The 27,577-nt window shown below is 36.7% G+C and overlaps 1 protein-coding gene across 3 annotated transcripts in view; it reads right to left on the minus strand.

Annotated features, from left to right (window-relative positions):
• ACAP2 (ArfGAP with coiled-coil, ankyrin repeat and PH domains 2) overlaps positions 1 to 27,577 on the minus strand; it is a 153,755-nt gene that overhangs the window by 91,400 nt on the left and 34,778 nt on the right. For 2 of the 3 annotated variants that reach the window (XM_045850763.1, XM_045850762.1), the window contains exon 2: positions 4,596 to 4,653. In XM_045850763.1, coding sequence (XP_045706719.1) covers positions 4,596 to 4,653 — 58 coding nt within the window. Of the gene's footprint in view, positions 1 to 2,411; positions 2,505 to 4,595; positions 4,654 to 27,577 lie in introns of all 3 variants that reach the window. The other variant, XM_045850764.1, reaches the window with a different exon arrangement.

Genomic DNA, 27,577 nt, shown 5'->3' on the forward strand with positions numbered 1-27,577 from the left:
ATGGTGAAAATGTTCTAGAATTAGATAGCAATTCTGATTGTGCAAATATTGTGAATATATTAAAAACTATTAAGTTGTGTTATTTAAAATGGTGAATTTTATATTAAGTAAAGTTTATCTCAATAAAAAAAATCACTAAAGACAAAATACACTGAAATGGAAGTGAATCTAAAAGGAGTCTGAAATATCAGAACTGAAAGAGGTCTAGGTAAGCTTGAAGAACGGAAGCGATAGGAGTAAAGATGGGAACTGCAAGGACTGGAGACTCAAGTCAGAAAGTAAGATATCAGCATTCCATATCTCAGAGATTAGAATTTTGAGTGGTGATGCACAGAAACCATGGTTATGAAAACAGGTATAAGTATTAGAATAAAGGTCATTTTACAGTAGTTGGAGAGAAATGAAGTTATTGTGTAGCTGAAACATATACACTGCAATTAGGAGGAAAGACTGATCTGGAGATACTTTGTCAGCTATCAAAATCCTTATCAGATTACTGTTATGACTGAGATATTTATATAAGCCTACAAAGAGAGAAGATTTTTACCCAATTAAGAGTAAATGTCAAATCAGTCAAAATTATCAAGCTAGTAGCCTTGATTCATTCAACAGTTTTTTAATTAAAGTGAAAATTATGTCATAGGCACTTTGCCAGATAATGGGAATACAAATGACTTACTTGCAGACTATCCTCCAATGTAACATTTCTAAGTCTCATTTTCTTTTCAGGTGTAAATTTGATATAACATAAAATTTGCAACATTGTTGTGAAGGTTGGAGAGACTATACTTAAAACATAGAACTTGGTACCCTAAGTGTCCAAGAAATAAGAGCGTTTATTTCCTCACCTTTTAAAGACAGCTTGTCTTCAAGGAGCTAATAAATAAGAGTCTGTTGAACACCATGATCATTAACATTTATTCAGAACTTACTATGTGCCAAGAACTGTAGCTAAGCACTTAACATGTAGGAGCATATCTTACTCTCAAAATAACCCTAAAGACAGATACTTATTTATTTTCCTTATTTTGGAGATAAAGAAATTGAGACACAGAAAAGTTGAAAAACTTGCCCAAGACCACACAGCTTGGTAAGTGGTACAGCCAAATTCAAATGTAGGCAGCCTTGCTCCTGGCTTTGTGCTCTTAACTGTTCAATTATGCTAAAAGAATTATAATATTACAATAATTTAAATGGAAGTATGTGTAAAAAGCAATGCAATACTAGAAAAAGAACCTAAATTTAGTAGTAATTGAGCTGTGATTTAAAGGGTATATGCTTAACAAACAGGGAACAAGCATGCTGGTGAGAAGTTACACCAGATACTGAAATTATATCTAGATTGCAACTATGATGTTCTATGATGCCAACGCCCAAATACTGCCAGAATGGAGAACTAATTGGACTCAGTAGAGCAGTGCTACTCATGAAGCACTATTCACCAGTGAGAGTGTAACTATTGGTGGCACACATTATAAGCAAAATAAATATAAGCTAAGTCACCAAGCTAGTTTAACCTGCTGCTGGCATGATTTACAATGATATTACAGGTGAAACTTGCCCTGCACCAAGTTATGAAATCAGCAAACTAGTCTTGGGCAACCCCTCCCCTCCACTAGCCCTTCAATGCCACCATCTTCAATAACAACTATTTCTAGCACTCTTAAGTTTCTCTTCTCTATGCTTATTCCTCATAATTCTAAAGTAAAAATGATAGATAATAGCTTAAGAATTTGGGAGAGGTATATTTAATAAGGGATTAAGATCTTAAACTAGAAAAATATAAAAATTGTTATGGAACTTCTTTTTGGGTAGAAAATGATATTTTTTAAAAAGTCGAAGTTTCCATGGTGCCCTTGTAGCCCTTTGCATAATATAGACTTTAGAAAGGGCTTAGAGTTCTTAGTACTGAATGTCAATACTTTAGTAACTTGTTTTGGATTTGAATCTTTTGGTTTCAGAATTCTACCAGTCCCCCAACCCCAACAAAATGATATAAAAGAAAAAAAAAGCTGCTCATAAAAGCAAAATCATTAGTAAAAATGCTATCAGTGGACTGTTTAGATACTTTAAATTTTGAGGTTCCCTGCTCCAAAAAAAAATTCATATGCTCTAGATGCAGGTCTATCTGAAGAGAACAGATGCCCTGTTATACTACTCTGAGACTCAGTAAAAAGCCTTGGCCTTCTATATACTCTCTCATAAATCTACCAGAAAATCGAAACTACATCTTCTGTCACCTACCTTAAGGGTTTAAGAACTATGTTTCAATGAGTGCTTAAAAATAAATATAATACCTCAGGGTAAAATAATGACAGTAATAACCCCACATATTTAACTGTAAATAAAAAGTAAAATTTTTGAAAATATTTGTACCAAAACTTATAACATTAATTTTTAAAAACACTTGCCTGGAAGCTTGCTAGTGTTCCTCAGAAAATTCCAAGTGGCATGTGCTCCCCCAACATGGATCCAGAAGTACAGTGATGCACAAGAGCACTGAACTAAGAATAAAAACATATGGTTCTAACCCTGGTTCTGCCTTTTCTAACTGTGACATGAAGTAAGTCCCCTTCACTTTCTGGACTTTGTTTGGTATCCTCATCTCTAAAATGAAAATAATGTTATCTGTTCCACCTACCTCCAAGGATTACCGTAAAAATCCAAAAACATATCATATGACAAAGTGCTTTGAACACTATAGAGCACTACACAGAAAAATAACTTATTACTAAACATTTTCTAAAATTTTTGTTTGACATAATATAAATAATAATGTTGCTTTATATCTGCTCTATTTTATTTACATTAGATACATATGTATTTCAAATTTTAAAACATTTGAAAACCTTCAGCCTAGTTAACATATTTTTATACCCTTGCTACTCAAAGTGCAGCCCTGGAGCAACAGCACAGGTATCACCTGGGGTCTGGTTAAAAATACAGACTCTTGGATACCCCAAACTTACTGAATCGGGACCTGTATTTTCACAAGATCCCCAGGTGATAGGAATCTATGCACAGTAAGGTTTCAGAAGCACCGTTTTACACAGTATCAGCATTTACAATAGTAATTATATAAATAAAAATTTTTTTCAAAAGGGATATTTCAAATTATGTATCTGTTCATCATTTATCTCTGGAAATTTTGAGATATTTCACTGGGTTACTTAAGATCAGAAGCCATGTATATTAGTCATTCTCATATTTCTGCCTGTTATATAGCAGACAATGCTTCTTGTGTAGGTGTAAAAAATGATTATCAATAATTAATATAGAAGATAGTAATCAATGTACATTCACCCTTACAGAGAATATGATCACTTAATATTAATTATTAAGTACATATTAAGCATTTCTGGAAAGTGCTTTTTAAAATGTTTATAAATTTTATTTTATATTTGTTTTTAAAATTTTTTCTTGAGTTTTATTTTTTAATTGTATTTTTTTCCACTACCATTTAGTCCCCTCATACCCCCCACCCCTCCCTGCAATCACCACACTGTTAGCCATGTCCAGGAGTCAAACTTTATTTTATAGTTGAACATGAGCATGGACACACCCAAATTTATAAATGGGAATGGTAGGTTATATATGAAATCCATTAGGCATCAAAAAAGATAGTTACAATCTTTCTGATGGAGAAAAAAGGAAACAAACCTCCAGCAATATAAGGAATCTGAGGTCTGTCCAGAAAGTATCCAGCCATGTGGTATGAAAAAGAGACATTTGTTAAAGAACATACAAGAAACACTGCACACAGGACAATGATATCTCAGTCCCCTTCAAAGGAGGCACCATGGAGCATCTCACAGTTCTCCCAGTCACCATCAGCTTCCCTGTTTTATTTTCCTGAATCTCAATGATAGTCTGACATCTCTTCACTTTCAAAGGTGTTTTTAGTTTTGGGAAAAGCCAGAAGTCACAGGGTGCCAAATCTGGGCTGCAGTGGGGCTGAGTCACCTGGGTGATTTGATGTTTCACCAAAAAACTCAGCACAAGATGTGACGCATGAGCAGAGGTGTTATCATGAGGAAGCTACTGATCACCAGTTGCCCATAGCTGTGACCTTCTGAATCATCCAAATAGTCTCCAGAGAGGAATGTTCAAGCTTAATACAAAATTTCACACAGATTTCATTGTGCTACTCACTCAGCCATTTTGAATGCAATGACCACACAGTACATATGCTCACTCAAAGGCGTCTACTGACTCCACTGACTAGTACAGTGAAGTTGTCATTATTCACACATGCACATTCCAGTCTACTCTCCTTGGCTGTCAGGTTACATCAATGTTGTACAAACTGTTCTCGTTATATTAACAATGGTTGGAATTTTTCCGTGCAGACCTTGTATACTGTGAACTTTAATGTCAGACACCATTCAAAATCTTGCTCTGGCACTAGATTAGGTTTTCAACAAGCTACTTATTGTTTCTAGCTTCAATTACCTCGTGTGTAAAATTGGGATAATAAGCATTTATTCTCATAGAGATAAAAGAAATAATGTGAACCACCTAGTGTTATAGTCATAACTTATTATTTATGGAAAACAAGAATTAATGTTTTAAAAAGTTAAAAAAGTATTATTTACCTTATCAAGTTTTAGTTCTAATTCTGCCACATCTCCTTCTACTTCTTCCAAAGCAGCCCTAGAAAAATTACATGTAAAATAGGTTATTTTATGTTTAAAGGTATACTTTCCTTCTGAAAAATTACTAAGTAAAAAACAGAGATGAATGCTTAAAAATTATACTTTATATAAAGTAATAATTACCTTAAGATGAAATATATTCATAAACATACAATAGATACTATGATTATTTTTAAGGTAATGAGGGAACAATTAGGCTGATATACTCAAAACATTTATATTGTTCAATTTAATACTACTAATTAGAACTATTTAGCATGTGCTTTTTTTTTAAAGCAAAAAATTTTAGGCGTTGATAATTACAAAAATTCAGATTTCTATTCAACAAAATACAACTAACCAAACAGCAAAGCATCCTTGGCAACCAAAATTAAACATAGTGTGAGCTCATTTTTGTGGGAATGGGAGGAGAAAAACCTTGATGGTATATGCATAGGAAAAAAATCTGGAAACCTATTTACCAGCCTAATAACTATAACTTTGAAGAATGGAGATTAGCATGCAGAGTGCAGAAATAGGGATTTATACTATTTACTATATATACTTCTGGATTCTTTTAATATTTGCAATAACCATGCATTTTTAGTAATTTTTAAAACTAATACTGAGGAAAAAGAAAAGTTTAGCTATCACCATCCTATGAGGTGGGTCCTCCTGGAAGCCTGTGCCCCACCCACTCAGTCTCATGCATATCTCTATCAGTGTTCACTTCTCTCACTACTCTGAGCTCCCTGTAGCAGTATAGACACTCAAATTGTTTGTTGACTCCAGAAAGAAACTCCACAATCTTTACTCTGTCAAAACTCTTTGTTTTTATTTTCAAACATTATATAATTCAGTTTGACTCAATTTCTTTTTAAAAAAGATTTATGTATTTTTAGAGAAAGGGGAAGGGAGTGCACTGGACAAGAGAGGGTGAGAAACATCAATGTGTCAGAGAAACATGGATCTGATTGCCTCCTGCAAGCCAACAAGGGACCTGGTCCGCAACCCAGGCACGTACCCTGACTGGGAATTGAACCGGCAACCTTCAATTCCGGCAAACTTTTGGTTTACAGGCTGGCACTCAATCCATGAGCCACACCAGCCATAGCTTAACTTTGATTTCTTTTAAGCAAACCAGCTGAAATGACCAACTTCAGATTTGATTTAATCATTGGTTTCTATTAAATATATACAATCACATGAGGCATAACAATCTTTTTTGCAGTCCACATCAGACCACACATACATTCAATGGTGGTCCCATAAGATCATACTAGAGCTGAAAGTTCCTATCACCTTATGATGTCATAGACACACAGCCATTGTAAGATCTTAATGTCATAGCTCAACCAATTACTCATTGTTAAGTGGCATGACTGTAATTTGGTAGAAAATGCATATACGTTTCCCAATTTTATTTCATTGTGCAATTCTAATAATTTTGTGAAATAACACTTTTAAAGAGAGGTAAGAATAATGTACAAAAATAAGAGGAAAAATGTTTGTCATTTGAAAATAAAGCTCTTTATAATTTCTTAAAATGTTAAAGTTTTAACATTTTAAGTTAAATATGGGAGTGAGAATATGGAAACTTTATCCTTTCTTTGCAATTTTACAGTAAATCTAAAACTGTTCCAAAAATAAAGCATATTAAAATTAAAAAAAATAAAAAATAATCTGGCTGGTGTGGTTCAGTGGATAGAGCACTGGGATGCAAACCAAGAAGTCGCCAGTTTGATTCCCAGTCTAGGGCACATGCCTGGGTTGCGGGCCAACTTCCTGTATGCAAGAGGCAAACTGATAGATGTTTCTCTCACACATCCATACTTCTCTCCCTCTTTCTCTCTCCTTTCCCCTCTCTCTAAAAAATAAATAATTTTTTTAAAAATAAGCCCTTTATAATCTCATATGTTCAAGGAATCTGAAAGTTTATATTGGAGGTTCTTGAATATTTTACCTTCTCTAAAAAGTCTCTGTCTTTGGTCATCTAAGGTGTGTGTGAAAATTTGTAGCAACAGGTGAGTATTAGTGCCTAAGGCAGCCTGGTTAATTGCTGAATATTCCTTATTATTTAAAAAAAAAGAGCTCTGATTGGTGTGGCTCAGGTGGTTGGGCCTCATCCTGCAGGTGAAAGGTTGCCCGTTCATTCCCAGATCAGGGCACATGCCTGGGTTGCAGGTTCGGTCCCAGGACGGGATATGTACAAGAGGCAACCAATAGATGTTTTTTTTTCCTCTCTCCCCCATTCTTCTCTCTTTAAAGATAAGTAAATAAATTCATTAATGCAAGAGAATTATTCTGAAATATGTTAATAAATGGATAAATAAATGAAATACAACAATCTATACATTAACCTTCAAATATTAGATGGCAGGCACTATCTCTATTTATTGAGCATATAATTTTCAAAAATGTCCAATGCATTAAAGAGGAAAGTAGTATAAATATCCTACCGACTATAGCTTAAAATCAAATTTAAAATTTTTGAATTAAAATTAACTGAAAATTATTAGTTTAATGCTTACACACATTAACAGTAAAAGCAAACATAATTAAGTAGCAAAATAAACAAAACATAAATAATGTTAAAAGAAAGGGGAAAAAACATAAAGCAGTCAGCAGAGTTTCACAACATTGTTATGAGCAAGGGTCAGCAAACTACAGCATGTCAGGCAAGCCTGGCCAATAACCTTCTGTACAGCCCATGAGCTAAAAATGCTTTTTATATTTTAAAATTGTTGAAAAATCAAAAGAAGAATATCTCATGACACATGAAAATTATATTACAATCAAATAACAATGTCCACAAGTAAAATAAACCCAAATAAATAACATCAGAAATGAACGAAGAGAAATAACAACTGACACCAAAGCAACACAAAGGATTCTAAGAAAGTACTATGAACAACTATATATCAACAACTGGACAACCTGGATGAAATAAATTTCCAAAAATACACAATCTTTTAAAATTAATCAGTACGAATCAGAGAATATGAATAAACAGATTATACCTTGTAAAATTGAAGCAGTAATCAAAAAACTCCCAACAAACAAAAGCCTTGGACTAGATGGCTTCACAGGTAAATTTTACCAAACATTCTGAGAACACCTCTCCTACTCAAACTATTTCAAAGATTTCAAGAGAATGTTCCCAAACTCATTTTATGAGACCAGCATTGTCCCAATTCCAAAACCTCATACAGACACTACATAGAAAGAAAACTATAGACCAATATCTCTGATAAACACAGACATCAAATCCTCATCAAAATCAGCAAACAGAATACACCAATACATTAAAAAGATTATTCACCATGATAAAGTTGGATTTATTCTGGGAATATAAGGTTGGTACAACATTCACAAATCAATATGATGTACCACATAAACAAAATGAAGAATCAAAAGCACATGATCATATCTATAGATGGAGAAAGAGGATTTAATAAAATTCATCATCCATTTATGATATAAACTCTCAGAAAAGGGGGAATGGAAGGAATATACCTAAACTTAATAAATAAAGGTCGTATGTGACAAACTTACTGCCAGCATCATATTCAACAAGCAAACACTACAAGCATTCCCCGTAAGATCAGGAACAAGACAGGGATGTCTGCTTTCACTTCTCTTATTCAGCATAGTACTAGAAGTCCCAGCCATAGCAATCAGACAAGAAGACATAAAAGCATCCACACTGGAAAGGAAGAAGTAAAACTGTCTTTATTGGCTGATGGCACAACACTGTACCTAGAGAACCCCAAATATTCCACCAAGAAACTTCTGGAACTGATAAATGAATTCAGCAAAATAGGAGGATACAAAATTAATATCCAGAAATCAGTTGCATTTTATATGCCAATAATGCACTAACAGAAAGGGAAATTAAGAAAACAATCCCATTTACAATTGCTTCCAAGAGCATAAAATACCTAGAAATAAACCTAACCAAAGATGTAAAAGACCTGTACACAGAAAACTGTAAGACAATGAAGAAGGAACCTGAAGATACAAATAAGTAGAAGTATATGCCATGTTCATGGACAAGAAGAATTAACATCATTAAAATGTTCATACTACACAAAACAATCTACAGATTCAGTGCAATTCCTATCAAGATTCCAATAATGTAAAGAACTAGAACAAATATTTCAAAAATTTATGTGGAACCACAAAAAACCCTGTATAGCAACAGCAATCCTGAGAAAGAAGAACAAAGTGGGAGGAATCATGCTACCTATTATCAAACTATACTACAAGGCCATAGTAATCTAAACAGCATGGTACTGGCATAAAAACAGACACACAGGTCAATGGAACAGAATACAGAGCTCAGAAATAAACCCACATCTTTATAGATGATTAATATTCAACAGAGGAAGCAAGCACATTCAATGGGCTAGAGATAGTTTATTCAATAAATGGTGTTGGGAAAATTGGAAAGACATATGAGAATAATGAAACTAGGCCACCTCTTTGTACCACATACAAGAATAAATTCAAAATGGATCAGACTTAAATGTTAGACCCGAAACCATAAAAATCCTAGAAGAAAACATAGGCAGCAAAATCTTGGACACTGCTTTAGAAATTTTTTTATTATATGTATCTCCCCAAGGTAAGGGAAACAAAAGGAAAAATAAAGAAATGGGACTATATCAAACTAAAAAGCTTTTACACAGCAAAGGAAATCATCCAACAAAATAAAACAACCCACAGAATGGAAGAACATATTCACCGACACATCTGATAAGGAGTTAATATCCAAAATTTATGAAATATTTATAAAACTCAACACCCAAAAACCAAACAACTCAATTAAAAAACAGGCAAAGGACCCAAATAGACACTTCTCCAAAGAAGACACACAGATGGCTAATAGACACGAACAGATGCTCAATGTCACTAATCATCAGAGAAATGAAAATTAAAACCACAATGAGATATCACCTCACACCATTCAGAATGGCTATCATCAATAAATCAGCAAACAACAAGTATTGGTGAGGATGTGGAGAAAGGGGGACCCTTTTACACTATTGGTAGAAATGCAGATTGGTGCAGTCACTGTGGAAAGCAGTAAGGAGATACCTCAAAAAATTAAAAATGGAACTGCCTTATGTCTCAGTGATTCCACTTCTGGGAATCTATCTGAAGAAATCCAAAACACTAATTTGAAAGAACATAAGCACCCCTGTGTTCACTGCAGCATTATTTACAATTGCCAAGATACAGAAGCAGCCCAAGTGTCCATCAGTAAATGAGTGGATAAAACAACTATGGGACATTACATAATGGAATACCACTGGGCTGTAGAAAAGAAGAAAATTTTACCTTTGCAATAGTATGGATGGACCTGGTGAACATTATGCTAAGTGAAATAAGTCAGACAAAAACAGATACCATATGATTTCACTCATATGTGGAATCTAATGAACAACTGAACTAACAAGCAAAATAGAGACAGACTCCCAGATAGAGAACAGATTGACAGGTAAGGAGAGGAGGTAGGTTGGGTGTGTAGGGATCGAGCAAAACAGGAAAAAAAGTCTTGGACATGGACAACAGTATGGTGACTAGTGGGGGAGAGAGGGTGTAAAGGGGCTAAATGATAATGGAAAAATACAACAAAGATTTGTTTTTTTAAAGAAAATAATTTCTAGGACTTAACTCTGCTTAGCTGTACCTTAAGAAGGTGAATAAGGGGGTGGAAAAAAAGCTGAATAAGCCCAGAGTTCAGAAAAAGAGTCACTTTATTTTTAATAAAAACACACTCATTCTTTTATCATTTTATGCATCACAGTGTTTTATAATCAACTGAGATAAGTTTTTATGATCAATTTAATTAACTAATATAAAAATATTTAAAACAAATAAAGTGTAATACACAATTATTCACATATCCATTTGAGAACCTAATAAAAAGAAAGAAAAAAAAACTGCTTCCCCTTCAACTTTGACAATACACTTAAAATGGAATTAATAATCTAAGACTAGGTCACATGATACAATGTAACATGAAACAACAGTATATTCAAGATTACCAATAAGCACATAGATAGCTTAAATGATTAAATCATTTGATTTAATCAAATGACTAAAATGGATTTGAGGCTCTAGGTCATAACTACCTCCTTTCAAAAAGAATTACTACTACCCTAATAAAAAATTATCAAAGAAAAAATAAATACTCAAACTCTAATGCAGAGATTTTAAAACAAACATCTATATTCCTTGTGTCATATAACAAATATGTTCGTGAAAGTTGCATATAAATTGAGTAACTATTTAAATACTCAGAGAAATTGCACACTGCCCATCATAGTACCTACTATGCCCAAGCAACTTCCTCATTCAGCACAACAGCCTTATACACTTTGGGCAATGCTGGGTGAGTCTTTGCAAAGACAGCACCATGGCTGGATCAGAGGTACAGCCCAATGACCTAAGTAAGAAAAGCCCTGTAATTCAACAGGTGTCAAAACTAAGTGTCCAACAGGCCCCATTATCAATGAGATGACTCTTTTTGGATGTAACACAGAGGATACGTACTCTGAAGCCTGCTTTTTAAAAGAAATCCCCTTATTAAATTATTTTGTAATGTGAGTGGCCACCTTTTATTTTGTTCATTAATTTCTGGGTTCTTTATAATTTTTTTAAAAAGATTTTATTTATTTATTTTAGAGAGGGGAGGGGAGGGAGAAAGACAGGGAGATACATCAATGTGTGGTTGACCCTTGTGTGCCCCCTACAGGGGACCTGGCCCACATCCCAGGCATGTGCCCTAGACTGGGAAAAATTATTAGCAGGCTGGCACTCAATCCACTGAGACACATGAGCTAGGGCTGGGTCCTTTATAATTTTTCTTCTGCAATACCTTTCTGTTGTGTTCCAGCTCCAATGCAATGGAGTTTTTTAAAAAACTGCCTGTGTTTGAATTCATATTTTACTTCTACTACCTATGTAACATCTTGAAAATTCTTTACTTCAATTTCATCACTAACATGCAAATAACAGCCTCTCTCATACAGATATGACAATTAAATTTTAAAATACATGTAAAAACTTTAGCACAGTGCCCTATTTTCATTGAGTAATTACTGAACATCAACTATAATTATCTACAGCATTAAAGAAAATACACAATCTCTTTTCATTTCCATTTTATGGAGCCAAGAGGGAAGAAAGCAGTAATAATACTTCCAACAAAAATATGAAATGGTTTGAAAAAGGAGCAAAAAGTTACAACAGGTCTATGATTAGCAAATAAAACAGCAAATTGAAATTTACTTAAAACACTTTCAGACTTCAGGCCAAGATAGAGGCGTAGGTAGACACACTGTGCTACTCGTAAAAATAGAAAAAGCACAACAAATTTAAAAACAAAAAAAACCCCAGAACTAACGAAAAATTGAACTGTATGGAAGTCTGACAACCAAGGAGTTAAAGAAGAAACATTCATCCAGACCAACAGAGGGGCAGACATGGGAAGCCAGGCGGAAAGGACTCATGGCAAGGCAGCGGCTGCCAACCAGTGAGGCAGCAGCTGGCAGACAGGGCAGTCCCACATTCGTGTGCAGATAAACCAGGAGGAACAACTGGGGAATGAGACAGACCACACAATCCAGGGTTCCAGTGCAGGGAAATAAAGCCTCAAATTCTCTGACTGAAAAAACCTGTGAGGGTTAAGGTGGCAGTGGGAGAAACTCCCAGCCTCACAGAGAGTTCGTTGGAGACACCCACAGGGTCCTAGAACATACACAAACCCACCCACCTAGGAATCAGCACCAGAAGGACCCAATTTGATTGTGGTTAGCAGGAGAAGTGACCGAAAACCGGCAGAGAGTGCAGCAAGTGCAATTGTTTCCTCTTGGACCCCTGCCCCACATACAATGCAATGACAAGGGTTGCCTTGTCCTGGTAAACACCCAAGGCTCTGCCCCTTACTACGTAACAGGTGCGCTGAGATTAAAAAAAAAGAAGGCCCAAATGAAAGAACAGATCAAAGCCCAGAAAAAATACAACTAAGAGACAAAGAGATAGCCAACTTAGCAGATTTACAGTTCAAAACACTGGTAATCGGGATGCTCACAGAACTGATTAAATATGGTCACAAATTAGAGGAAAAACATGAAGGCTATGCTAAGTGAAATAAAGGAAAATGTACAGAGAACCAAAAATGACAGGAAGGAAACCAGGACTCAAATCAACAGTGTGGACAAGAAGGAAGAAACATTCAATCAGAACAGAATGAAGAAACAAGAATTTAAAAACATGAGGAGCGGCACAGGAACTTCCAAGACATCTCTAAATGTTCCAACATCCGAATCATAGGGGTGCCAGAAGGAGAAGAGGAAAATCAAGAAATTTAAAACTTACTTGAAAAAGTAATGAAGAAGAACTTCCCCAATCTGGAAAAGGAAACAGACTTTCAGGAAGTCCAAGAAGCTTAGAGAGTCCCCAAGAATTTGGACCCAAGGAAGCACAAACCAAAGCACATCATAATTACATTAGCCAAGATGAAAGATAAGGAGAGAATCTTAAAAGCAGCAAGAGAAAAGAAGACAGTTACCTACAAAAGAGTGCCCACAAGACTATCACCTGATTTCTCAAAAGAAACCTTACAGGTAAGAAGGGGCTGGAAAGAAGTATTCAAAGTCATGAAAGGCAAGATCCTACATCCAAGATGACTCTATCCAGCAAAGCTATCATTTAGAATAGAAGGGCAGATAAACTATTTCCCAGATAAGGTCAAGTTAAAGGAGTTCATCATCACCAAGCCCTTATTATATGAAATGTTAAAGGGACTCATCTATGAAAAAGAAGATAAAAAATAGGAACAGTAAAATGACAACAAACTCACAACTATCAACAACTGAATCTAAAAAACAAAAACAAAACCAAACTAAGCAAACAACTAGAACAGAAACAGAAACACAGAAATGGAGATCATATGGAGGGTTATCAGCTGGGAGTGGGGTGGGGGAGAGAGGAGGAAAAGGTACAAAGAATAAGTAGCATGAATGGTAGGTAGAAAGTAGACAGGGGGAGGTTAAGAATAGTATGGGAAATGTAGAAGCCAAAGAACTTACATGTATGGCCCATGGACATGAACTAAAAGGGAGGAATGCAGGTGGTGCAGGTGGGAGGGGGTGTGCAGCACGGAGCAGAATAAGGGGGGGAATTGAACAACTGTAATAGCATAATCAATTAAAAAGAGAGAAAACAAATAAAAATAATCTGTACTTACAAAAAAGTATGTAAATACAAAAACAAAATTTCCAGTACTCTTGCCCTTTTCCAAAAATTACAGATCAAATATATATTGGAGTCTTCTTTTTCATAACTTCAATAAGACAACAAGAATGTGTAAAATATTATCTGAACATCCACTTGGTTTCTCAGGGTTATCAAGGTCAGTTCTATCTGACTCCTCTAAGAGCCTACAAACAGAACTGGGACTGTAATCAGTACAAAAAAGAGTTAAGGCTCTGAACATATATTTATTACACAATAGTAATAAGCCACCTTTTAAAAAAGTTTGTGGCTTTATTTTTGAGAAATCTATGGAATTAAAGATCTTTCTTCTACAAATACTATGTTTATAATGTTTTGATCTTTTTTTTTTTTTTCATTTGGACCATGTTTCTTTGTTTCCTCCTCTTGGCAGCCTCACTGTGTTTGTTTCTATGTAAAGCTATAGATGCTACATATCCCTGTCTTGGTAGTGTGGCCTAATGCAGTAGGTGTCCTTTAGGGTCCAATGGCACAGCCTACCCTATCACCCAAGCTGGGCACTCAAGGTGCACCCTTCATGTGAGCTGAGTACACCCTCCTCTTGTAGTTGAGCCTTGATTGCTGTTGGCAGATCAATGAGAGGGATTTATCCAGGCCAGTCAGCTGCAAGGACTGGTGATGACCACTGACCACTAACTTCCACCCTCCATGGGCAGGGTCATGGTGTTTCCATGTGGTCTGTAGCTGTCTGCTGAGTTCGAGGCTCTGGGGTTTTCCAGTTGGTACTAGGTCGTCTGTGTTCCTCCTGAGGCTGCCCTGAATGAGCTACAAAGCAATCTGCAGATAGCTGCTACTTGTGCTGGGCTTGGAGGTTCCCAGACAAAGCCAAGTTGTGAACCTAGGCTGGCTACTGTTTGTGCCAGGTCTGGGACCACTTAGCAAGAGGTACAAGAGCTGGGGGCTCCCTGAGGTCAGCTGTAGCCTGTTTGAGAGAATTTAGGAAGTTGTGAAGCATAAGCCAAGATCAGCCATTCATTTGGAAAAGCCACTGTTAACAGCTTGGGTGAGCCAATACATTGGGTGGAGCAGAGCCTCAGGTGATCTTCAGGGCAGAGCAAACAGTGTTAGCCAGGTTGATGGAGTCTCAGATATGGCATCCACCTGTCTGTTCTGTGGCTCCGTGGGGGGAGGGTTCAGAAAAGGGACAATGGCTTCTGCCTACATTTCTGTCTGGGAGAAAGCTGTCCCCCCAGACTTCACCTTGATGCCAGACCCTTCACTTCCTGTATGCCACTGGTGCCTTTCAAGCTGCTACCCTGTTGTTGGAGCTCAGAGGGAGTAAGTCTGAATTCTGTGTGTGGATTCTTTAAGAGGAATTCTCAGGAATTCAGTTCATTTTGCTTAAGGTTCATTCTCAGAAAGTCTGGGGCAAAATCTCTATTGCCACTTATAACATTAAACACAATCTAACTTCAAATACAAGGACTGCTAGTCTAGCTCTAACTCTCCATGGGACAAGGTACAGTAGATCACGATCTGTGCTTTCTTGTCGTTCTTTAAAATTAGGGTTGATTACAGTCCAACTCTATGATTCACTGTGTATAGCTATAGTTACTGTTACTTTTTGCTGATAAATTCTCAAAATTAAAAGCAACACATATACACAAGACCAAGCACTTCAAAATTATTTCATTAACTGTTTAAGGATGATTATAATTCTGTCCCACAAATTTATCAATCATGCCTTTCAGTGGTAAACAAAACTGTCTTGAAAACTATCTTATCTGTGTTTGAATAATCTAACTGCAGTAACCTTAAATGCAATCATATTATCTATATTGCTGAGAAGCCAAGAACCTTTGTACTTCAAACTTTATTTTCTATCAGCAAGTGCTCATCCTCCTATTTAACCATCCCTATACTATGTAAAGTAGGTTGTGCAACTTAAGATACTGCACAACTTTGGCAATATGCATGTTTAAACTGAGCATTTATTCACATTCCATAGTTCATCACTAGATCTAATCCACTGATTTACAATGGCTAAGAACTATAGGTATACGGATGCTCATCAAACATTTGTTGATCTATGTAGCATCTTAGTTGCACATTTCTGATAATACCTACTACTACCAACAACAACAAAAACCCAGGAAACTATTCTAAGACATCAGATGACTTAACTGAGAGAACTAAATAAAGCACTATGTATAATGATGACATACTTATCTTCATAAAACTGCTAATGTGACATTTTTAAAAAACATTTTATTTATTTTTAGAGAGGGAAGGGAGGGAGAAAGAGAGAGAGAGAAACATCAATGTGCAGTTGCTGGGGGCCGTGGCCTACAACCCAGGCATATGCCCTTACTGGGAACTAATGTGACATTTTCAAGTATAAACCAAGATATCATAAAGTACAAAATATGCTGTTTAACACAATTCAAGGGGAATGAAACATAAATTACTACTTAAACTTTTTTCTTTCTTTTTCTTTTTCTGTTTAAAGTGAAAGAGAGTTTAATAGTGATGCAGTGAGACAGAGAGTAAGCTGCTCCAGAGACAGCAGCCACTTACACTCCAGTAGGCTTGTAGATTGGCTTAAATCTTATCTGCCCTATTGTAGTACCTGTAGCATATCTAAATCTGTGTCGAACAACCCATCTTACAAAAGGATTCTGTTGGAGTCTCAAAATAACTGCTGACATGTCTATTTTGATTTGTCTTTTGTTTAATGCCATAGGAATGGAAATAGATGATATACACTAAAATCTAGAACATATAAAGATGACAGAAAGGCTCCTAGAATAATAACAATATTATTATTTCATAATACATAAAAGTGTGACACCTACCTCTGAAAAAAGGGAGAAAATTATGACATATGTTACAACATGGATGAACCTCAGAGACATTATGCTAAGTGAAATAAACCAGTCACAAAATGACAAATACTGTATGGTTCTCCTTACATGAGATACTTAGAGTACTCACAATAATAGAGACAAAAAGTGGAATGGTGGTTGCTAGGGGCTGGAAAGAGAGATGTTAATGTTTAGTGGGTACAGAGTTTAACTTTGGCATGATGAAAAGAGATCTGCAAATGAATGGTGGTAAAAGTTGCATAAAAACATGAATGTACTTAATATCACTGAACCATACTCTTAAAAATGGTTACAATAGTACATTTTATGTTATATGTAATTACCACCATTAAAAATGGAAAATAAATTAAAAGAAGGAATTTCATTACACCAAAAGACAGCATCCACTGTTTATTTAGCTATTTCTCTGGTAATCTATAATTTCTAGTCTTTTTCCTCTGGCATGTTCCTAATACTGGTCAATTTCAGACTAATTTTAAGTCAAACCATGAAAACATTTACAGATAATTAACATAATTCTGTTGCACTAAAATTCAGTCAGGTGTCAATTTTTTTTTCCTGTAAAAGCTTTATTGTTTCCATTTGGTCCACAGCATGGGATAGGGATCCAGGGTGGTTAAGAGGCTGCCTAGTAGTTGCAGGGAGAGTCTCAGGTAGAAGCTAGATACCAGGGAGATGCAGAGGAGCCCTTCATAGGTCTCTGGATTCCTGAGGCTCCTGGTCCTGCTTGAGGGTGAGCCTCCTGAAGAGACACCTGCCCAGCCTGGGATCCGACCAACCTATGGAGATCAGTCAGGTGGTCACCCATCTTCTTGATAAGTCTCACATCCTCATCCAGGAAGTAGTTCTCCTGAACATCATAGAGATGAGGGCCTGTGTGGGCAGAACCCAACGCATGCAGTTCCAAAAGGGCCTGGCTCAGGTTATTCTCCATGACTGTGGTGGCCCCCATAGCATCCTGAGTTTTATCCCACTCATCTTGGGAAAGCTTCTGCAAGTCCTGGATGAGGTCAAGGCCACTGCACTGATTTTGCATCTTCAAAAGAATGGAAGAAATGGCCCTGGCTGGCATAGCTCAGTGGATTGAGCACGGGCTGCGGACCAAAGCATCACAGGTTCGATTCCCAGTCAGGGCACATGCCTGGGTTGCAGGCCATGGCCCTCAGCAACCGCACATTGATGTTTCTCTCTCTCTCTTTCTCCCTCCCTTTCCTCTCTAAAAATAAATAAATAAAATCTAAAAAACCAAACAAACAGAAAAAGAAGGTATTAAAAAAAAAAAAGAATGGACGAAATGGCCCGTGCCCTCCAGAGCCTCATCCTGGTGGTCAAAATAGAAACCCAGAGAGAGGTAAGTGTAGGAGGTCCACAGATGCCCGTTAACTAGGCAGCTGATGGCAGGCTCCACCTTGGAATATTTCTGACCAATCTGGGAGCCCATGGTTGTTCAGAAAATAAGGACTTATGTTCAAATAATGGTGTTGGATAGTCTTCAGAGGTGGAGATGGCCGAGATAGTTCCAAAGGTAGGTAACTGAAAGAGGTTGGAAAGTGGCTGGAGCTTGGAAGAAGGGGCATCTCTGCATCTGTTCTGTCCAAACACTATTGAAACAAGAGACAGATCCAGGGCCCTGGGCCCTGCCTCAAAGTTTTCTTTAAACTGGATCTTGATGAAGATAACAGATTATAGATCTACACAGATCTACTGGTCAACAATTTAAGAATCTATGCTTGGCTTAAAAATAAGAATTAGCATATTCTACAACGATAGCATAACTTGTTGCTCAGAATGTGAAATTTAAAATTCTGAGTTGTTAATAATGAGTAGATTTTACCCCCTTTTGAGCTAAAAGAAGTCTTTGTAAAATCAATCTTAGAAATAATAACATATTAAGATAATTGCCTTGGAAATCAGCAGTAATTTTTAAATAGTTTGTATATTAAAATATAAGCTATGATTTTTATTCATTCAACAATTTTTTTTTAGCATTTTTGGATGTGGGACACTATACAAGAGACTTAGTATATAGTAGTAAATAAGTCTGCTCTCATAAAACAAAAAGCACATATAAAAATGTATAAATGTATGTATATATAAATAATCAGATTTAAACTACCAAGAGCTTTTTTAAAAAACAGGGTAAGAGAAAACACAGTGATGAAAGGGGGTTCAACTTTAAATATTTAAGAATAATATTCATGGTTGAAATATACTAATGAATAGAAAAAAATGCTTCAGCAATATAGTTAAGAGAATAGTTGAATAAATGTGATTTTTGTTATATTCCATAGAAGGAAGTTCTATATACATATTTAAATGCAGACCTTAAAGCACTCAACCTTTGTTCCTTCTATAACTGGTTTTGGGTGGAAGTATTTGTTAATTTAAAATTTTATTGACTCTGCCTTATTTTATTTGGTGGGCTATTCCACAATCTTGATTTATGTTAGGGCAAAAATCAATTAATTTAAAAACTATAACCCATAAACAAAAATCCCTCACATTTATTTAAAAGTAAACACTGCTTAAGAGAATGAAAACCAAGACAGACTAAGAGAAAATATTTACAAAATATTTATCTGATGAAGGACTATTATTCAAAATACACCAAGAACTCTTAAAACTCAACAATGAGAGTTTTAAGACCTTAAAACAACTCAACTTAAAAATGGGTCAAAGACCTTAACACACATCTTGCCAAAGATATACAGATGGCGAATAAGCAGATGAAAAGAAGCTTTATATATGTCAAAAGAGAAATGCAAATTAAAACAATATTAAGATACCACTGCATACCTATTAGAATGAACAAATTCCAGAATACTGAAAATACCAAGCACTGATAAGAATGTGGAGCAACATTGTGGAGTGAATTCAAAATGGCACAGTCACTTTGGAAAACACTTTGGAGGTTTCTTGTAAAACTAAACATATTCTGCCCATACAATCCAGTAACTGTGCTCCTTAGTTATTTACCCAAATAAGTTGAAAACACGTCCATATAAAAACCTGTGCAGGGATATATATATCCCTGATATATATAACCCTATATATATCAGCTTTATTCATAACTGCCAGAACTTGGAAGCAAACAAGATGTTTTTGCAAGGTGAATAGATAAATAAGTTTTATCAGACAACAGAATATCATTCAACACTAATAAGAAATGAGTTTTTTTTTTACAATGATTTTATTCATTTTATTTTTAGAGAAGGGAAGGGGGGTAGAAAGAGAGGAAGAGAAACATCAATGTGTGGTTGCCTTTTGAGCATCCCCTACTGGGGACCTGGCCCGCAACCCAGGCATGTGCCCTGACTGGGATTTGAACCAGCCACCCTTTGATTTGCAGGCCAATGCTGAGCCACACCAGCCAGGGCAGAAATGAGTTATTGAGCCATGAAAAAACACAGAAGAAACTTAAATACATATTCTAAGTGAAATAAGCCTATCTGAAAAAGCTACATATTGTATGATTTCAACTGTATAACACTCTATAAAAGGCAAAAATATGAAAACATTTAAAAGATCAGTGGTTGCCAAGAATTAAGGGGGAGCAGGGGATGAATTAGCAGAGCACAGAGGGTCTTAGGGATGTGAATCTATTATGTATATCACTACAATGGTAGGTGTATATTATTATGAATTTATCAAAACCTAGAGAATGTACACACCAAGAGTGAACTCTACGTAAATGATGAACTTTGGGTCATAATGATGTGTCAAAATAGGTTCGTTGACTGTAACAAAGGTACCACTTGGTGTTTGACGTAAACAGTGGGGGAACTGAAATGTGTGGGAGCAGGGAAAATATAGGGATTCTCTACCCTTTTTGCTCAAGTTTTCTGTGAACTTAAAGCTACTCTTAAAAATAGAGTATATTTAAACAAAACAAACTTGCTGATGTCTATATCATGAGCATTTATAATTTTAAAATAGTTTCAGATGTATGGTTGTTCAATATTATTGATCTAAAAGATTTTTCTATGTATAAAAGATAAAAATAGCTTTTTAAAAGAAAATAAGATATGTATAAATATATATGCAAAATGGTAAGTGTATTTTATGAAGCAGTAAATTTTAAAAATCTCAAGTCACAGAAGGTGGTTTTAAGATGGTTCTTAAAAATAAGAACCATAAAAATGTGATGACAAACCACAAGTTGGGAGGAAAGATTTTCATTGAGAAAGAATTAGTACACCTGCACAAAATTCTACAAATCAAAATGAAAAGACAAAGAGACCAATAGAAAGTAGGGAGGAAATATGAACAGGCAACTTATAGAAGAGGAAACATGGACAGACTATTAACAAGAAACAGAAACTTAACAAGATGTTCAAATTCACTAGCAATTAAGAAACAAATTTAAAATCACAAGATACCATTTCATACCCATTAGATTGGCAAAAACTATAAAGTCTGACCATGTCAAATTTAGGAAAGGATATGAAACATAGGAGAGAATATATGAAACATACAGTCTCATACAGAGGTAGTGGAGTATATGTTTAAATAACCTCTTTATAAAGCAATCTGGCCCTGGCTGGTGTGGCTCAGTCGACTGAGGACCAGCCTGCAAACCAAAAGGTCACTGGTTCAATTCCCGGTTGGGACACATGCCTGGGTTGCAGGCCAGGTCCCTAGTTGCAATTCTGTAAGAGGTAAGTGATTGATATATTGAATATCTCAATGTATCTCTCACACACTGAAGTTTCTCTCCCTCTTTTTCTCCTACCTTTCCCCTCTCTCTAAAAATAAATAATTTAAAAAAAAAAAAAGCAATTTAGTAATACCTGACGGTGCACATACCCTTCCACCTGGTAGTGGAAGGGTAGTGGAAGTTCTACTCCCTAGCTCTTACACGTGTGCTGACCTGCACAGGAATTTTCTAACATTATGAACATAGTAGCACTGATAAAAACAGGAAACAAATTCAATGTCCATCAACAGAAGAAAGGCTAAATACCAGAAAGAGTTTCCTTACAATGGATTTCTAAATGCCATGAAAAACATGAAAATGAATAAATGAAAATAACATACATCGATTAAGTTGAATTTCACATATATAACACTAAAATTAAGACATGTCAAACAAAACACTTCCAGATAGCCTGTTATTTGACAAGTAGCTCTTTCTGCATAAGCTTAACATACATGTCATAAAATATAAAAGGAAATGATCCCAACTTATAAATTTATTTACCAATTTGAAATAAACATAAAGATCTCAAATCTTAAATCTCCAGCCCATTTCTTTCTCAGTTTCAGGTTGCCTACTGAAAACATCTGTCTGAATGGACCACACATAATTCAAAAACTAGGCATTATCTTCACCAAATCTGCTATTCTCGTCTCAGTGAGTAACACCATTATTCACACAGCTGATTAAGATAAATCTGGACAGCTCTGGCTGGTGTGGCTCAGTTGGTTGGGGCATCACTCTGTAATTGAAAGGTTGTAGGTTCGATTCCTGATCAGGTCATATACCTAGATTGTGGGTCTGGTCCCAGGCCTGGCTGCATGAGATTCCAAATCAGGTTATGCATGGGAGGTAACTAATCAATGTTTCTGTCTGACATCAATATCTCTCTCTCTCTCCAAAAAGTATGGAAAAAAAAATGTCCTCGAGCATATATTAAAAAAAGAAGATGATGATAAATCTGGACAGCATCCTGGACTCTTTCTCCCCCATACCTCATATCCAAGCAAACACAATGTCCCATACTATTTTACCTTCTAAATACTTAAATGCTATCCCACATCTATCTCTAGAGCAGACTACTAGAGCAGTCTATCTACTATTAGGGCAGACTATCATTTCCTCTCAACTGAACTGCAGTGACCACCTTCTAAAGGGCTCTTCCCACATCAATGAAGTTAATTACATCAACATACTGCACTGCAAAAATGTTTAACAAGCAAAAATATTTAACAAGCAAAAATATTAGGCTAGCCAGAAAGTTCATTTAGTTTTTCCTTCAGATGGCTCCAGTGGCACTTCATTGTCTTTAATTTTGTTCAAAACAATTTGTCACATTGTTTTGTGACAGCTGTTATATCACTGCACATTTTTAAAAACTTTTAACAAGGACACTTCAGTTCACAAAAAAAAGAAAGGAAGAGCAATTATGTTTACTTCCTTCCCTAAAATTTATGAAGAAGAAGAAGAAAACACAAATATTGATTTGTACTTCTGGTCAAGATAGTGGCATAGCTATACACAGCTCACCTTCTCACAAAACCACAGTAAAATTACAACTAAACTATAGACCAACCATCACTCAGACCCATCAAAAATGGAGAAGAATAAAAGTCCAAAGACTATGGAATTAGACAATCCACATCTATCCAGACTGGTAGGAGGAACAGAGACACAGAATAGGCTCGTTCCACCCACATGTGGTGGAAAAATTCAGGAGGGATATCTCAGGAGCAAGGAGTCTCAACACCACACCAGCACCCCCAGCCCCTAGCCCAGGATTCCAGGGCCAGGAAAATAAGTCCCCACAACTTCAGGCTGCAAAAACCAGTGGGGACTGAGTTGGTGGAAGAAACTTCCACAATCCCAAGCAGTTCCTCTTGATGAACCCACACACAACTTACTCAGATTCACTCACTCTAAGCTCCAGCACTGAAATGGTGGCTTGAAAATCACTAGTGGCATACAGGAAGGAAGTGAAGGGTCTGGCATCATGGCAAAGGCTGGGAGACAGACAGTTTTCTCCCAGACTGAAAAAAGAACAAAGGCCATTATCCCTTTTCTGAACCTCCTGCCAAGGAGCCACAGAACCCACAGGTGGGTGGGTGACATGTCGGAGACTCCATCAATACTGTTTGTCCTGCCCTAGAGATCAAGTGAGACCCCACTCCACCCAAATTACGGACCCACCCAAGCTGTTAACAGTGGCTCTTCCATATGAATGGCTGGTCTTGGCTCATGCTTCACAACTTCCTAAATTCTCTCAAAAAAGCATTAGCTAGCCTCAGCCAGCCACAATCCCTGGTACTCCTTACTTACTAAGTGGCACCAAACCCGACACTAGCAACAGCCAGCCTAGGTTCACAGCTTGGCTTCACCTGAGAATCTCCAAGCCCTGCACAAGTAGAAGCCATCTGCATTCAAGTAGAAGCCATCTGCAGAATGCTTTGTAGCTCATGCAGGATGCCCCTGGAAAAACACAGGTGGAGGCTGACCTTACCCTGCACCAACTGGGAAACCCCAAAGCCTCGCATTCAGCAGAGAGCTAGACCATGTGGGAGCACTACTACCTTGCCCTGCACAGCTGATCCTCCATGGAGGATGGAAATTAGTGGTCAGTGATCACAGCCAGTCCTTGCAGCTGACTGGCCTGGAAAAATCCCTCCATTGACCAGCCAACAGCAATCAAGGCTCAACTACAAGAGGAGGGATTACGCAGCCCACACAAAGGGTGCACCTTAAGTACATAGCCTGGGTGATAGGGGAGGCTGTACCACAGGGCCTTATAGGACACCTACTACATTAGGCCATGCTACCAAGACAGGGATTCATAGCAGCTGTACCTAATACATAGAAACAAACACAGGGAGACGGCCAAAATGAGGAGACAAGAAACATGGCCCAAATGAAAAAGCAGGTCAAAACTCCAGCAAAAGAACTAAATGAAATGGAGATAAGCAATCTGTCAGATACAAAGTACAAAACACTGGTTATAAAGATGCTCAAGGAACTTAGTGAGGACCTCACAGTATAAAAAAAGATCCAGTCAGAAACGAAGGTACACTAATTGAAATACAGAACAATTTACAGGGAAACAACAGTAGATGGGATGAAGCCAAGAATCAAATTAATGATTTGCAACATAATGAAGCAAAAAACAACCAATCAGAACAACAACAAGAAAGAGAATCCAAAAAAAATAAGGACAGTATAAGCAGCCTCTGGGGCAACTTCAAATGTTCCAACATTCACATCATAGGGGCATCAGAAGAAGAAAAAAAGAGCAAGAAATTGGAAATCTACTTGAAAAAATAATGAAAGAAAACTTCCCTAATTAGGTGAAAGAAATAGACACCAAGTCCAGGAAACAGAGTCCCAAACAAGATGGATGCATAGAAGCCCACTTTAACACACATCATAATTAAAATGTCAAAGGTTAGAAATAAAGAGAACTTTAAAAGCAGCAAGAAAAAAGAAGTTAATTACCTACGAAAAGTTCCCATAAGATTGTCAGCTGATTTCTCAAAAGAAACTTTGCAAGCTAGAAAAGATTGGCAAGAAATATCCAAAGTTACAAAAAGTGGGGACCCACAGTCAAGATTGCTCTACCCCACAAAGCTATCATTTAGAATATAAGGGCAGATAAAGAGCTTCCCAGACAAGAAAAAACTAGAGTTTGTCACCACCAAACCATTATTATTTGAAATGTTAAAAGGACTTATTTAAGAAAAAAAAGAGCAAAACTATGAACAATAAAATGGCAACGAACACATATCAATCAAGAATTGAATCTAAAAAACAAACTAGGCAAACAAGAAGAACATAGACAGGATCATGGATATGGAGTGCATTTTAATGGTTGCCAGATGGGAGAAGGGTTTTGGGTAATAGATGAAGAGGTGAGAGGATTAAGAAGTACAACTGGCCCTGGCTGGTGTGGCTCAGGGGATTGAGCATGGGCCTGCAAACCAAAGGGTCACCAGTTCGATTTCCAGTCAGGGCACATGCCTGGGTTGTGGGCCAGATGCCCAATAGGGGGCATGTGAGAGGCAACCACACACTGATGCTTCTCTCCCTCTCTTTCTCCCTCCCTTCCACTCTGTCTAAAAATAAATAAAATCTTAAAAAAAAGAGAAGAGTACAATTGGGTAATAACAGAATAGTCATGAGGACGTAAGTACAGTATAGGAAATGGAGTAGCCGACAAATTTATACACAATACCCATGAACCTGAACAATGATGGGGGGATTGCCTAAAGGAGTGGGTAATGTTGGGTGGTGGAGGACATATGGGGAAAAAAAGAATAACTCTTGATAGTATGATCAATAAAATATAATTAAAATTAAAAACTCAAAAAAAGGATGAAAACTATAAACAATAAAATGGCAAAAAATGCATATCTATCAATAATTGAATCTTAAAAACTAAGCAAACAAGAAGAGACAGAGTCATGGATACAGAGCATGTTTTGATGGTTGCTAGATGGGAGGGCAGTGTGGAGGAATGTGTAAAGTGGTGAGGGGATTAAGAAGTAGACCTGACTGGCATAGCTCAGTGGATTGAGTGCGGGCTGCAAACCAAAGCATCGCAGGTTCGATTCCCAGTCAGGGCACATGCCTGGGTTGCAGGCCACGGCCCCCAGCAACCGCACATTGATCTCTCTCTCTCTCTCTCTCTCTCTCTCTCTCTCTCTCTTCCTCCCTCCCTTCCCTCTCTAAAAATAAATAAATAAAATCTTAAAAAAGAAAATGAAGTAGAAATAGGTAGTTACAGAATAGCCTTGGGGATGTAAGTTACAGTGTAAGAAATGGAGTAGCCAAAGAACTTATACCCATGGACATGAACAATGGTATGGGGATTGCTTGAGGGAGTGGTGGGTACAGGGTGGAGGTGTGCAAAGGGGAAAACTGGGATAACTGAAATAATGTAATTAATAAAATATAAATTCAAAAAATTTTAATAACAATTATTATAGGAAACTCCACTGATTATGAAACTAGGGAATGGCTAGAGTCCCCACACCATCAATAAAAATGTATGCCCAATACCAGAAAATAAGGACAAAGTGAAAAGTGGAGCTCCCACAATTTCACTAATCTCAAGCAAAGTACACTTTTAATTAAGTCAGAGTTCGGAAAAGTTCTATTAACAGCACAGATAACATGATATGCAGACACACAGTCTCAGTCTTAGCTGAGGCTCCAAAGCTTGTCTGCCAATGACTCACACAATGCAAAATGAAGTACTAAAGCACATGGAAAAAATCTGCAATGGAATTTTTATAATACTTAGTTGATTACCCACCTATGAGTATTTTTTTTGAAGGGTGGAGATGGGAAGGGCTCGATCTAAAGAAGTGATGGAAATTTTGGGGATAAGTAATTTCTTTAGAGAGCATTCTCAATAGGCTCTAAAGTCAAACAGGGGTAGATTGGTGCTTTAACCTCACCTCTACTAGTAAGGAAAGGGCTTCAAGGATATCACTCTGTAAACTTTTTATCTGACTTTTAGAGAGTAGAGACTCTATGGAATGGTTATCTGACTTTTAACCTGAGAAATCTGAAGACTAGCATTTGATTGAAGTAATCCACGACAGAACAGAAAACTGTAATTACAAAGTAGCTGTACTGTCACTGGTGGCTGATCAAGGTGTTTCCCATTTTTAAAATGTGAACCACTTTAGGATTGTCTTGGGCTTCTTTTAGATCCTGGAATTAGGAGACTTCTACAGAAAGAGGCTGAAAATGTGCCCCAGGTGCCAAAGGACTGACAGAACAACTGGCCCAAACAAGAAGCATTTGTTTTTGACAGGAGAAAAGCAGTTAGAGATTCCCACTGATGGAAGTAGGGGAATAACAATAATGGAAGTCTAACATACTCTCTAGGTTGGATGTTTTTTTTTTTAATTCCTTTATTGGAGTATAACTGATAGACAATAAACTGCACACAATTTGATCAGTTTTGACATGTACACACTCATGAAGCCATCAACACAATCAAGATAACAAACATATCTATCATGCCCCTTTGTAATCTCTTGCCTTCTGTCCTCCCACCTTCCCCAGGTACTTTCTGTCACTATACTTTAATTTTCAAGAATTGTATATAAATAGAT

The sequence above is a fragment of the Phyllostomus hastatus genome, unplaced genomic scaffold, assembly GCF_019186645.2.
Source record: "Phyllostomus hastatus isolate PE091 unplaced genomic scaffold, TTU_PhHast_1.1 phas_contig_86, whole genome shotgun sequence".
Classification (NCBI taxonomy): Eukaryota; Metazoa; Chordata; class Mammalia; order Chiroptera; family Phyllostomidae; genus Phyllostomus; species Phyllostomus hastatus.